We start from the raw sequence: 14,438 nt of genomic DNA, 5'->3' as shown, positions 1-14,438 counted from the left end.
TCAAGGGCTTATCACTAACATACCATCAACCACTGAAATAGCAAATTTTATTTACAAAACCCAATCCTGTTAAAGAAAATTTCTATAAATTGCCCAAAGAATATAAAAAGTATCGAAAACCTCCACCTTTCACCCTCCGTAACTCTGGAACCGTTGATTTTATAATTATGTATGGGATCTTTTTTGTTTTAAATTGCATGTAGAACGTTTTTGTATAGAACATTGTTTACGCTAAAGTATAGTTTTAGAAATATTGACGAAAAACTTTAAAAAAACTACTAATTTACCGACTTTTCCCCCATCCCCCCTCCCCAAACCGGACGCTCAAAATGGTGTAACTTTTTACTGAACAATATGTGGAGCATATAGAACAATTTGGTGTTGAAGGAAAATTTTTACTTTGGATGTTTGGGTTAGGCCTTTTTGGAATAATTATACTATACTACCTCCGTAACTTTGGAACAGTTCATTTTAGAAGGATTATGCATAGAGCCTTTTTTATTTCAAATTTAATGTAGAACATTTTTGTATAGAAGGTTGTCCATGCTAAACCGCATAGTCTTAAAAATATTGACGAAAACCCTAAAAAACTACGAATTTACCGATTTCTCCCCCCTCTCCCCCTCAAACCCGACGCTCTAAATGGTGTGACTTTTTTCTGAACATTATGTGGACCACATAGAACAATTTGGTGTTGGAGAATAACTTTCACTTTGGATGTCTGGGTTTGGGTCTAGTTATACCATACTATACTCGTAAATATTTTGAGCAGGAAACTAAAATTATATTTATTTTTAGGCTTAGTTGAACGCGCAATTAGTGGTGAATGCACTAGTGAACCACAATGCCCTCATCCTTGTAGATGTGCTGATGGAATAGTTGATTGTAGACAAAAAGGCCTAACGAAAGTTCCTGATCATCTTCCCGATGGTATAACAGAACTGTAAGTAACATCTTTATCGAACTTGGTGTATTTAATTAGGTTTTATTTATGAAGAGAATATTTACTTTTTAAATAGCAGATAAACGTAGGTAGGTATATTAGATGATATAACAAATATTAAAATCCAATATTTTCACTAAATATTTACAAAAGTTTTTTGTGGATTAGATGCAATTTTTACTTCATTTGTTTTATACAGAGAAACATAAGGCATGGCGTCCTTAAAAACGACGCATGAGCGAATTCCACCGCCCTCTCTCGCGTTCGGCGTGCATTACCTAGCAAGACGACCGGCTGGGCATAAGGCATAAGCGACTAAGCGAGTATACCAGTCAACCTCGAAACGAACGAATGTCGGTTTTTTTTTTGTTCGTTTAGTCATGTTTCGAAGGAAATAGCAGAGTACATTTGCGTTAAATTTACGTTAAAGCAACTTGCTTCCATTAAAACAGTTTTACTGTCAGAATTGCGATTACGAAGCTAGATTATGCTAATACAGCAAGTCCTTGGAGTTATTGGTAGCCGTGGAAACGAAACGTATCCTCCTAGGCCGCCAGACATTACTCCTATGAATTTCTCAATCTACGGCACGGCATGCTCAAGAACAGAGTGCTTGCGCTAAGATCGAAAACTTCGAAGATCTTAAAGCTTGTTCGCCTTAATAATTCGATCGATAGACGTCATTTGAAGTTTATTTAGATGAATGGTGAACATTTTGAACACTTGTAAATTGTAAAAGTAAATACAAAATCTAACAATAAAACACTGAAAACGTTTGTTTTCTATACTTCCACAAAATTTATTATAACTAAGTGACTACAGCTGTTTCGGCGGAGTGCCTTTCTCAAGTGATATAGTTTACAATGTGTTTGCCTTTTTAAGTCTTCAACTGAAGAGGTTGAGGAGTGGGGAGCTGTTTGTCTCGAGTTGGTCATTCAGAATTATATCTGTATTTTTCAGTTTATTAATTTCCATAGATTCTAAAAAAGATCCTATAGGTAGTAAATACAAAACTAGTTTTGCAAATTTGCCACCTGACATATAGTTTTCCTTCCTGTAGTTCTCTTGTTGATTATATTTTGCCTTGTATATGAAAATAATTAATGTATTTTCTTCTTTTCAGGCGTTTTGAACAAAACGAAATTACCGAAATACCGCCGAAAGCATTTGTTGTTCACAAACGACTGCGTAGGATGTAAGTTGTAAAAACAAATATGTAGCTTTACAGCACTGTCATTAATATTATGTTTCAGAGACTTGAGTAATAATAAAATATCGAAGATTGCCCCAGATGCCTTTCAAGGACTAAAAGCCTTAACATCGCTGTAAGTAAAATATTCAGTTTAAATATTATTGTCCGATTAAATAAGTTCGACAAAAATTTAAACTCGTGAACTGCGTTCGTTATACAAATATAAATATTCGTTGGTATTACATACCTGGAGTTTCTATTATTGTACTAACTTCCAATTAACGTGTGTTTATGTAGGAAATATTAGAAATAGCTGTTCAATTATTAGAAACTAATTAAAGTCCTAAACAATGAAATAAAACATAGGATTGTAAATAAGAAAAAACCATTGGCATATCTCATAAATCATTATCAATTCAAAAGAATCACTTACCATTTTTGAAATTTATTAGTGCCCTTGATTTAATTTCTGTTTAACATAATATTGGATGCAATAATAAGTGAAGAAAAAAAGGGGTACACAATGGGCGATAGAGAGGTAAAAATACTCTGTTACGCTGATGATACCGTATTAGGCCGATGCCACATTATGCGTTTTGACCGGATGCGGTGAAAACGCATCCGTTTGCCACGCAACCGGACCGACCTGTCACACTATGCGTTTAGTCTGGTGCAGTTTGTAAGCGCGTACCGATGAATCAAAACGCATCCTTTTCCAACGCAACCGGAGCGATCTGTCACACTATGCGTTTTCACCGGATGCGGCGAAAACGCATCCGGTCAAAACGCATAAGGCCGATGCCACATTATGCGTTTTGACCGGATGCGGTGAAACCGCATCCGTTTCCAACGCAACCGGACCGACCTGTCACACTATGCGTTTAGTCTGGTGCAGTTTGTAAGCCCGTACCGATGAATCAAAACGCATCCGTTTCCAACGCAACCGGAGCGATCTGTCACACTATGCGTTTTCACCGGATGCGGCGAAAACGCATCCGGTCAAAACGCATAATGTGGCATCGGCCTTAGTAGCAGAGTGCGAAGACCTACAAAGATTACTGCACGAATTCAACATTAACGCAAAAGAAGTGAAAATATCAGCCCAAAAGACAAAAAGCTTAGTAATAGCCAAAGAACCAATAATATGCAAATTGGAGTTAGACAATCAAATTATACAACAAGTCGTCGGCTTAGGGACACAAAATAAATTGTATCTCAGAAATAACTACTTTTCAGCAGAGCTTATTTAAGGTTTTTAAAAAAGTGATTTGCATTTTGTAATGATCTGTAGTTTATTCTTAAATTTTTTGTTCCGAATTATTAATCTTAGAAATGTTTACTTTAAGGTAATACAATCATACCCAACAATGGATAAATTGTGTTCTCAAAATAACAACATTTAGATAAAAAGTGGTGGAAATACATTTTTGTGTCCCTAAATGAAACATCTATTATTATAGAGACTTACTGTTGGGATCAGTAATTTATTTGTAATTCTTTGTTGGTATAGTATTATAATCTAATTTTACAACTAAGGGTTACCCAATTTTCTAATAATAATAATAAAAGTAATAATCATAAGTCACCTAGAGCTCGATAACACGGAAAGAGTCCCACCACAGCTCAATCCTTTTGATATCGTAGGTATCTGGGATAAGTCAATTTTCCCCTTAGAGGGAGTGTGAGTCGTATGACTAAATCTGGATCATAATTCATTTTATAACTTTATTTAAAATCACAAAATAAAATTAATTGACTTTAGATATTGATAGAACCGATAAACAGTTTTTTATTTATTTTTGTAAATAAACATCAACTTTGAAAACATTTTCAAACATTAATTTTAATTGTGTCAATCACTTTGCACACCTGATTGATTGTGATACGCTCTGCTGAAGAGTAGTTATTTCTGAGATACAATTTTGTGTCCCTAAGCCGATGAAATTATCAACTTATTCACTTTTTTACGCCTTCACAGTTGTAACAGAGCTGGAAATGCAACAGACCACGCTGCCAAATATATGAAACAAATTACTAAATCCATTTTTGCTACCTGCAACCACCATTCAGTGCAATAAAATTTATGCCACAAAAATGTAACTCAATATCATCAGTCAAAACATATTATCACAGAAATGTAAGATCACTTACATTTCTGTGACACTCAAAGATTGCTAAAAAATGTAGTTACGAAAACTCCTTACTGGGGTTCAAGGTGTTCGGAGAAATACAATTTTGTGTCACTCAAAAGAACTCAATAAGGTAAGTTCAATGGTGTAGATATCTCGAAAGGGTCTAGGACATTTCGCCGTCGCCGTTTCGCCGTCGCCATTTCGCCGTCGCCGTTTCGCCGTCGCCGTTTCGCCGTCGAGCCATTTCGCCGTCGCCATTACTTACATATGTTACAGTTCAAGTTGATTATCCAGTTGGAGTTGACTCCAACTAGTTGGAGTCAACTCTAACGGCTGGTTTCAGTAAAAGTTGATTATAAATATAAAATGAAGATTTATATTCAACATTTACTAGTAAAAGTAGACTCCAACTAGGAAAAGTATACTCTTCCCAACGCCATTTAGTAAAAGTTGATTCTGATTCACACAAACAGCCGATTCTAGAAATTAAATGTTACTGAATATGTTCAAATTCGTCTAGGCTGTATCGTCGCCCCCGTTAGGTAAATTACTCCGATTCGAATTTTTTGCACAAACTTACTCAAAAAGAGGTCCTTATAACAAATCTACTGGGTGCCAGGCAGTACCTTGATCGATAAATTGTTTTTTAAACAATTTTTTTAGACAAATTCACAAAAATAATTTTTTCACTTCGAACAATTTTTTTTAGATCATTTGGGTTATTCTGAGCAAAAAAAGGTATTTTGTGATTTTTCTCTAAAATTGATTATTGTCGAGTTATACGCGATATAAAATTTGAAAAATGCGAAAATAGCCATTTTCAAGGCTTAATAACTCGGTTAAAATCCATTATTATGAAAGTCAGAAAGTGACCAAATCAAAGTTTATAGCCCCCTCTACAAGCTCCAGCAGAAATTTTTGTCACTATTTTATTACTAAGCTTTATCTTTAATTATTAACAATGAGCGCTAAGTGCGCATTAGGCGGCCGTCAATGGTGAGTGCTAAAGAGATGCACCATTCCAGCCATCCAATGGTGAATCTCACTCGCACTCACATTGACGGCGCCTCAATACACGGTTAGCGCTCATTGTTAATAACTAAAAATAATATCTTATTAATGAAATAATGACAAAAATTTCTTCAGGATCTTATAGAGGTAGCTTTAATCTTTGATTTTTTTAGTTTCTGACTTTCATAATATATAATATCGTATGGCATTTTTGCCTTTCGGACAGTTCCGGCGCCAATTACATCTTTAACCCTGTTTCAAGTAACTAGGGTCGATGTACACTAGCCCAGGGGGACCGACTGCTTAACGTGCTCTCCGAGGCACGGTGAGACGGCTCGTGTCATTATTGAAAATGAAAATGGTTTGTCTTTAGCAGGGCTCGAACCAACGTGCGCTGGCGTATGAGGCCAGCGATTATGCCGTTACTCCACGGCCGCTCGCTCGACTTTCACAATAATTATCTTTAACCGAGTTATTAAACCTTGAAAATGGTTATTTTGGCGTTTTTCAAATTTTAAGTCGCTAATAACTCGACAACAGTCAATTTTAGAGAAAAAAGGCCCAACGGATCTAAAAAAAAATTGTACAAAGTGAAAAACTATGTATTTTGCGAATTTGTTTAAAATCATTGTTTATCGCCAAAGTTCACTAAAATCATTCATTATTGTACTCATTTGCCCTCATTTTCGGCAGTAAAGTAACACTTTGTTGTATTGAAAGAAGAATGTTACTTTACCTGCCGCGATAATTAATCAAATTAACCGAGATTGAATGTAAGTGGTCAATGGCAGCAATCGATTATTTATTTGAGTGAAATTAAAATTTATTTACTTTAATTATTAAAAATATTGTACAAAATTTATCGTATTATTAATAAAATTTATGTCAATTAAAATTCTGTAGTGTTTCGCAATTATATTCATACAAAATAAATCAAAACTTTACAGATTTAGTAATTAGGAGGTGTACAATATTGATAACTATCGATTAAACATCAAAACCGGCCATCATGCAAAAGGCATCTGTCATTACTGTCATACGAATTTTTTATTTCGTCTAAAATTAAAAAAATTTCCTCAAAGTTGTAAGTAAGTGTTAATGTTTTTTATGATTAACGATACAATTTTGTACGCACCACCTCAATACTCTTTATCGAACGCGTCTGTTCCTCTGCTCGTAATATCAGACTCGTTCGATAAAGAGTCACTTTACTGACTGACTTTACTGAAATTGTATTTGTATTTACTGTGTATTTGTTATAAGGATTGTTATACGGATGTATTTCTTTGAGTAAGTTTGTGCAAAAAATCGAATCAGAATAATTTACCTAACGGGGGCGACGTTACAGACTATACTAATAAGTAGTTGAAACGGTCAAAACAAAGAAATGCACACTCATCAAAAATGCACTTGAGATTCTCGTATAATCAACATTTACTGAATCGATCCAGGAAGAGTCAACTCCAACTAGTAAAAGTTGATTTAAATTTTTAAAATCAACTTTTACTGCTCGTTTCAGTTGGAGTTGACTCCAACTAGTTGGAGTAGTTGGAGTAGTTGGAAAAGTTAGTATGTTATCACGTTCTTGTAAACTTAACCAATGCCGGGATGGCGACGGCGAAACGACCGACGGCGAACTGGCTCGACGGCGAAACGGCCGACGGCGAAGTGGCTCGACGGCGAAACGGCGACGGCGAAATGGCGACGGCGAAACGGCGACGGCGAAACGTCCCAGTCCGATCTCGAAATGGAAAAAAATGTAGTTACATTTTTGTGTCCCTAAGCCGACGAAGTAATGACTTTCAAATACCTGGGAATTAATCTATCAGCCGACAACAATATCGAAGAAGAGGTAAAAGACCAAATAATTAAAGCCAGGAGAACGGCCGGATGCCTAAATGACACAATTTGGAAAAACAAACACCTATAAGAGTGGAAACAAAGGCCCGAATATACAGGGTGAGGCAAATAAAGGGCCTATTAGAAATATCTCGAGAACTAAAGGCAACAGAATCATGAAAATTGGAATACAGGGGTTTTGAAGGATGATCTATTAAATGAAAATATTTTCATCTCTTTGGGACATATAACTTCGTTTTTTTAAATGGGACACCCTGTATATTTTTACATTCTTGGATTCTCTTCGATGTCTTCTTACTTAAAATGTGAGGTTTTGTAATATTATACAGGGTATTTTAAAAGATAATTACGTTTTTTTTTTATTAATTTCGTAGCAACATTCACACCCTGTAGAATTGTAGTAGTTTGACATTTAAAACTCTACTTACGTTCAAATGATTTTTAATATAGTCTACTATTGTTAAGAATCATTAGTATAGCTAAATTTTTAATTTTAGTATACAGGGTTGGTCGAAACTCGGAATGAGTATTTTCTGAGTTTTCTTAAATGGAACATCCTGTATTTTAGTATTGTAATGAATTGATATTTTATGGTACTTCTTTACTTCTTAAGCATTCCCTATACCTAACTGCTTTAATTTGTGCTTAATTGTTAATCGCACCAACAATCTTAACTACGTAGGTATTTTGATAGCTAAACCATTATTGGTAATTTTAAGGACCAGTCTGGATTAATATGTATTTATTTCTGAAAAATTATTTGGGATTGAGTATTTTCACGGCCAACCTAATAAAATTTTACATATTTTTTGTTGCAATTAATGTTTAGCTTGAATCACCAATAACTCACAAATTAAAGCAGTTAGGTATAGGGAATGCTTAAGAAATAAAAAAGTACTATAAAATATCATTTCACTACAATACCAAAATACAGGGTGTTCCATTTAAGAAAACTCAGAAAATACACATTCCGAGTGTCGACCAACCCTGTATACTAAAATTAAAATTTAGCTATACTAATGATTCTTAACAATAGTAGAGTATATTAAAAATCATTTGAACGTAAGTAGAGTTTTAGATGTCAAACTACTACAATTCTACAGGGTGTGAATATTGCTACGAAATTAATAAAAAAACGTAATTATCTTTTAAAATACACTGTATAATATTACAAAACCTCATATTTTAAGAAAGAAGACATCGAAGAGAATCTAAAAATGTAAAAATATACAGGGTGTCCCATTTAAAAAAACGAAGTTATATGCAACTTCCGGTATAACCGCAAGTTGCAAAGAGTTGAAAATATTTTTATTTAATAGATCATCCTTCAAAACCCCTTTATTCCAATTCATGATTTCATGATTCTGTTGCCTTTAGTTCTCGAGATATTTCTAATAGGCCAGTTATCTGCCTCACCCTATATAAGTCAGTTATTAGGCCAGTTATGACTTACACGGCCGAAACAAGACCAGATACAAGCAAAACACAAAGACATCTGGAGACCAACGAAATGAAGATCTTAAGAAGGGTTGCTGGAAAAGGACTACAGGACAGGGTAAGAAGTGAGGAAAGCAGACGCATATGTGGGGTAGACAATATAAATACCTGGGTAAAGAACAGAAAAGAAGAGTGAAATCAAAATATAAGCAGGATGTCTGAATCAATAGTAAAAATAGCCAGGGACTAGTCACCGTTAGGCAGAAGAAGTATAGGACGCCCAAGGAATAGATGGAATAACAATTTAGGGACAGATTGAAAGGCACCGTTGAAGAAAAACTGGCAGTACTGCCTATATAAAAGAAAAAGAAGAAGAAGAAGAAAAAGAAGAAGATTTAATTTCTTAATTTATTCAACAGATTGTCAAATTATTGAGCTGAAGTTTTTGTATAGTTAAAACCCGATCTGATAATCTACGAACATCGTTAAAATGTGTTTAAAATAACACTCAACGAAAAAGGTACGTAATATCAATAAAAATGTTAATTCAGACAACAAACGCAATACTTAAAATTTGTCCAATTCTTGGTTTTATTGGGACAACAAAAAGATGTTCATCAATTCATTATTTTCGTTCGTTGAGCCAATGTATTACGTTTATTGAATGGATGAACATTCATTATGTATACCATAATATCACTTTATTGGTATTACGAACTCTGTTCACTGAGTCAACGAACACTATTTATTGATATTACGAACTCTGTTCACTGAGTCAACGAATACTATTTATTGAAACAACAACGTCGTTAATTGACCGACGAAGGCTATTCGTTGTGTCAATAACAGTGTTATTTCTCCTAACGTATTTCGTTTATTTCTACAATTATTTCCGTTTATTGTTACAATTAATTCCGTTCATTCCCACAATAAATAAGGTTTTTCTTACAAGCAATTCTTTTCATTCTTACAATCAGTTTCGTTCATTCCTACTACGAACGTATTTTATATTAATAATTACTGAATGCAATAGCCCAATGTATGATATTAATTGATTAATAATTTTTTTAATCCGCCTTTTTTGTCCTTAACCTAAAGGACTTTACACTGTGTGATTTTTCATATGATTTCACTTATACAGTGTACTGGAATAAGTGTTACACTCCCCCCACACCCTTATTAACTTATTTATTTTTAGCACATAAGCAAAACGCTCGGACAGGTCGATTTTTAAAATAATCGAAGTATATTATAACATCAATGTTTCGAACTTTACACGATCCCTCTTCAGGTGACAGGCGCGGCGTAACTTTGATTTTTTTTAATGGGAAAGTACGTCATGTGACAGCTTATTTAAAAGCGTTTGAAATAGTGATTCCAAAAATGTATAACACTTTAATCCTTTTTGAGAGCGCAGGTGCAAAATTTTGATCGAATTCTTTTTAAACGGATTCATTTTTTTTGGAATTCTGAGAAAATTAATAAGTATTTTTGAAAAATTTAAACGCAGAATAAAATATTACATTATTACCGAGGGCAGAAAGTCCCTTAGAATAAACAAAAAGTTTCTGTTGAATGGTATGCCTATTTGAAATTAAAAATCATACTAAATTTTTTTTCACCCCTGTGACTTATTAAAATAATCATTATAGAGGTTCTCAGGGACTTCAGATCCTCGATAATACTGTAATATTTTATTTTGCATTTAAATTTTCAAAAATAATAATTAGTTTTCTCAGGATTCGAAGAAAATTAATACATTTAAAAAGAATTCGACCGAAATTTCACGATAATAGACACAAAAAAACTTCCTTCTACTACGGACTACACTTGAAAACGAAATGCAATTATTATTCGACATTTCGGTAACACAGAGAAGCTAGAGGTATCACGATAAGGAAAAGCCGTTAACTTTCAAATGGTCAAGCAAAACATTTATTGTCTCAACAACTACGATTAGTGTCACAATAAACGCATTGGCTGTGGGTATTAAATGCAGTAGTAGATTGATTAATGCATTCGTTGTCACAACAATTAATTTACATCTATTCAATAATCATATATTACTCTATATTAACAACATTTGTACATTGTTTTAATGAAATCTGTACGTTGTCACGATTAACCAAGGTAATTGCTTGTCATCTACGAAATCAAGAACGTGAGTTGCTGCCAGAATTAATAGTATTTATTAAATATACGAAACTAAGTTATTGGCTGAATAAATTGAGTGTTATTGATTAATGTACTCTAGTTATTCTCACAATTATTATTCAATCATTGTGACAATAACCAAATACATTCGTCAATGTCTAAAAGTTCGTTGAAACAACAAATTAAATTGTTGTGACAACGAAATACTATTCAGTAATCACTGTTAATCAATATTACAAACTAAATTTTTTTGAGTGAAACCTATCTAGTGACGTCCTAAAAGTAGAGGTTAAATCCAATGCCTTTTCTTTGTTTTGCCTTTTGTACGAGACAAACTGTAAATAATTATGGCCTCTTCCATCTTGAAGGACACAACCTGTCGTCGATTGGCTGCTATAACTGGCTGCTCATATTTATGTCGGCTGTCGCAGTGATCTGTAATGTGTGATAAAGTGATCTGCAGAGGGCAAATACAAGATGATTTGGCACAAGCCTTTGAAACATACGCAGGGTTACGGCAGGGAGACGCTCTGGCGAGCCTTTTCTTTAATATAGCTTTAGAAAAGACGACAAGAGATGCAGAGTGACACAATAGGGAAACAATATTTAATAAGTCAACGCAGATTATAGCCTACGCTGATAAATTGGATTTGATCGCACACACCACATGAGGACTTCCGCCTTCTTAACCCGGGAGTAGTCGCGCTCACTTCTGTAACGTCGATAGTCGCGTGTGAGATTCTATCTCAAAATACGAATTTAAAACAAACTTTTATTTTGTACTATTTTTATCTACTTTTTATATTGAAAATATATATTTCTAACAATTTTATTAAAAAAACCTGTGTTAACGGCCACCTGCCAACATCGGCTACCTTAAAAATTTCCCAAACCAATTATATGTAGACTACAAAAACTGGCAATACCGTCCACCTTTCTATATCGGCCAATAGTTCTTTCATTTTTAGTGGCCGTTACTGACAAATTTTACTGTACAGTAAAACCTGTGTTAACGCCCACCTGCCAACATCGGCCACCTGTCCTAACGGCCAGTTTAAAAATTTCCCAAACCAATTATATGTAGACTACAAAAACTGGCAATAGCGGCCAACTTTCTATATCGTCCAATAGATCTTTCATTTTTAGTGGCCATTACTGATAGGTCTGGATCCCGCGTATGAAAAAAAAGTTGATTAATAGCAAGCTGAAAATTTGTTAATAGCTTAAGGGTGTCTAGTCGGATAAACTTTGATACATGGGAACACTGGAACAGGGACAGTTTTAAATGTGGAACAGGTTAAAAATTTGGAACGGTCACACCACGAAAACGGCACATTTATTTTGTCCGACAGAACAGACTTAAACTCTTCGAACAGAGATTAAACTCTCATGCAAAAATCAGACTGCTATTTATCACCAAATGGGCGTTTTAATAGGTGGAGCATGTAGAATATGTCAAATGACAGGAATTATGACAGGTGATAAATAGCAGTCTGATTTTTGCATGAGGGTTAAATCTCTGTTCGAAGAGTTTAAGTCTGTTCTGTCGGACAAAATAAATGTGCCGTTTTCGTGGTGTGACCGTTCCAAATTTTTAACCTGTTCCACAATTAAAACTGCCCCTGTTCCAGTGTTCCCATATATCAAAGTTTATCCGACGAGACACCCTTAAGCTATTAACAAATTTTCAGCTTGCTATTAATCAACTTTTTTTTCATACGCGGGATCCAGACCTATGACAGGTTTTACTGTATTACGAAAAAGGATGAAATGTGAGATTTTATCTAACGGCGCGACTACTCGCGGGTTAAAGCTAATTGGCTTTCCCCAAAGCCATAAATTCCACAAAAAGAAGAACAAGAAAAAAATGCCTACGCATTACTACACCCTTCCTCGAGGCACTTACGAAATTTTTTCAAAATTGCAAAATTTTTCATCAAGTTATCGCGAAAAAGGATAAAAGTTGAGATTCTATCTCACCGCGCGACTACTGGCGGGTTAACGGCTGCACAAAATATGGGCCTTAAAGTAAACGACGAACAAACCAAAGTGTTGGTATCGATTCCAAATAACAGAGATAGAGCCGAAGAAGCCGAGAAACGCCGAACAAAACTTCAACATAGACCACTGTAATTTTGAGGTCGCAAATAAATTTAACTGGGTTTTTTCACAACAAGCGATAATGACACATAAAAGCAAAACGAAGGATACTGCTAGCGAACAACTGTTATTTTGAACTAAACAAGCAGCTAAAAAAAGTAATATTACCAGATCTTCAAGAATTAAGAGACAAATTATGTCTTAATTTAATATTTTTAATGTTAAAATTAACAGATTAGTAAAGTTGCAACAAGAAGAAAGAGAAACAAAGCAGCTCTATTTTATTCCCTGCTGTTTTATAAATACTTAAGACCTACTAATTTTAAATGTCATTAAAGACGTCTTAAGTATAAAAATAATAAATCAGTTTACTGCCTCCTCCTCTATACAACAACGACAATCAGTTTTTATTTCATTATAATATTCTTTGTAGCGTTTAGTCCTTTTTTAACACGAACATTAATTTAATGTTTTTTGCAGAGTGTTATACGGTAATAAAATTAAAGATTTGCCTGCTGGGGTGTTCCAAGGATTAGTATCCCTGCAATTATTGTAAGTAATATAGTGACAAACAAAAATATTGCATATTTGGTGTTTAATCATTATTTTTTGTTCATTTTTATCTTTAGAATGTTTTTTTTCTTTAATCCTGATGTGTTGTGTTGGATTGTTTTACATATACAGTAGAGCATCGATTATCCGAACTAATTGGGGGACATGGGTGTTCGGAAAACCGATTTGTTCGGATAATCGAACTATATTGAGATTGTCATACATATTTATCCACAAGTGAATAAAACCATATTTATATAACTGTATATTTGTTTATACCTTGATAATGACAAATAGCAATTAAACAAAAAAGTGCAGTCTTCGCAACAACATATTTTTGGATACACAATTGAAGAAAATTGAAGATATTTTAAGCGCTAATTACTAACGCTTGCTCAGTACTCGAGTGCGGGGCGCGGGGTCGGGAGTTCGGATAATCGACGCTCTGTATTACTGTACTGTATTACCATTTTATTAGAAATAAAAGAATCCTTAAACATAGTCCTTACAGCCGAAAGAAGTAATAATGTCACAAACAATCTGTCGTTCTATGGATATGTCGACTCAAAAATTCATTGCAACACCCCATTTTTTTCATGGAAAATCTAATTTTCACACGAAAATGTCACAGGAAACCCGTGGACTTCCAGTATTGCAAAGGGCAGGACTCAGAAAATCGTGGATGAACTTCTATCTAATATCTCGCGGTCTATATGGGGTGGTATTAGTTGGGAGAGTCGTAGGGAGTTTATTGAGATGAATATTCGAATAAACGTTGACTGTTATACACGCAACATACTCGAAGAGCATGTTTTTCTTTGCGCCGGCTTCATGGGGTATGATAACTTTGTGCTAATGCCTGATAATGCTTGTGTACATACTGCAGGAATAGTCATACAATATCTTGAGGATGTTAGATTGAGGCTCTAGACTGGCCACCGATGAATACTAATGCAAATCCCATAGAACATGTCCTAAAACGACGTATACGAGCAAGAAATCCATCTCCAAACCGAATTGCAGAATTAGGAATTGCTATGAGGAATGTAATCGACTT

General features: G+C 34.5%; 1 protein-coding gene across 1 annotated transcript in view; it reads left to right on the top strand.

Moving 5' to 3' along the window:
- Nucleotides 1-14,438, top strand: part of LOC114338866 (protein slit) — a 122,725-nt gene that overhangs the window by 42,129 nt on the left and 66,158 nt on the right. Inside the window, exons 8-11 of the mRNA XM_050656894.1 lie at nt 799-943; nt 2,067-2,138; nt 2,197-2,268; nt 13,310-13,381. Of these exons, the coding sequence (XP_050512851.1) occupies nt 799-943; nt 2,067-2,138; nt 2,197-2,268; nt 13,310-13,381 (361 nt within the window). The remainder of the gene's footprint in view (nt 1-798; nt 944-2,066; nt 2,139-2,196; nt 2,269-13,309; nt 13,382-14,438) is intronic.

This window comes from Diabrotica virgifera, chromosome 7, assembly GCF_917563875.1.
Source record: "Diabrotica virgifera virgifera chromosome 7, PGI_DIABVI_V3a".
Classification (NCBI taxonomy): domain Eukaryota; kingdom Metazoa; phylum Arthropoda; class Insecta; order Coleoptera; family Chrysomelidae; genus Diabrotica; species Diabrotica virgifera.
The sequence above is the reverse complement of the archived record's forward strand: the minus strand, read 5'-3'. Positions and strand labels throughout refer to the sequence as shown.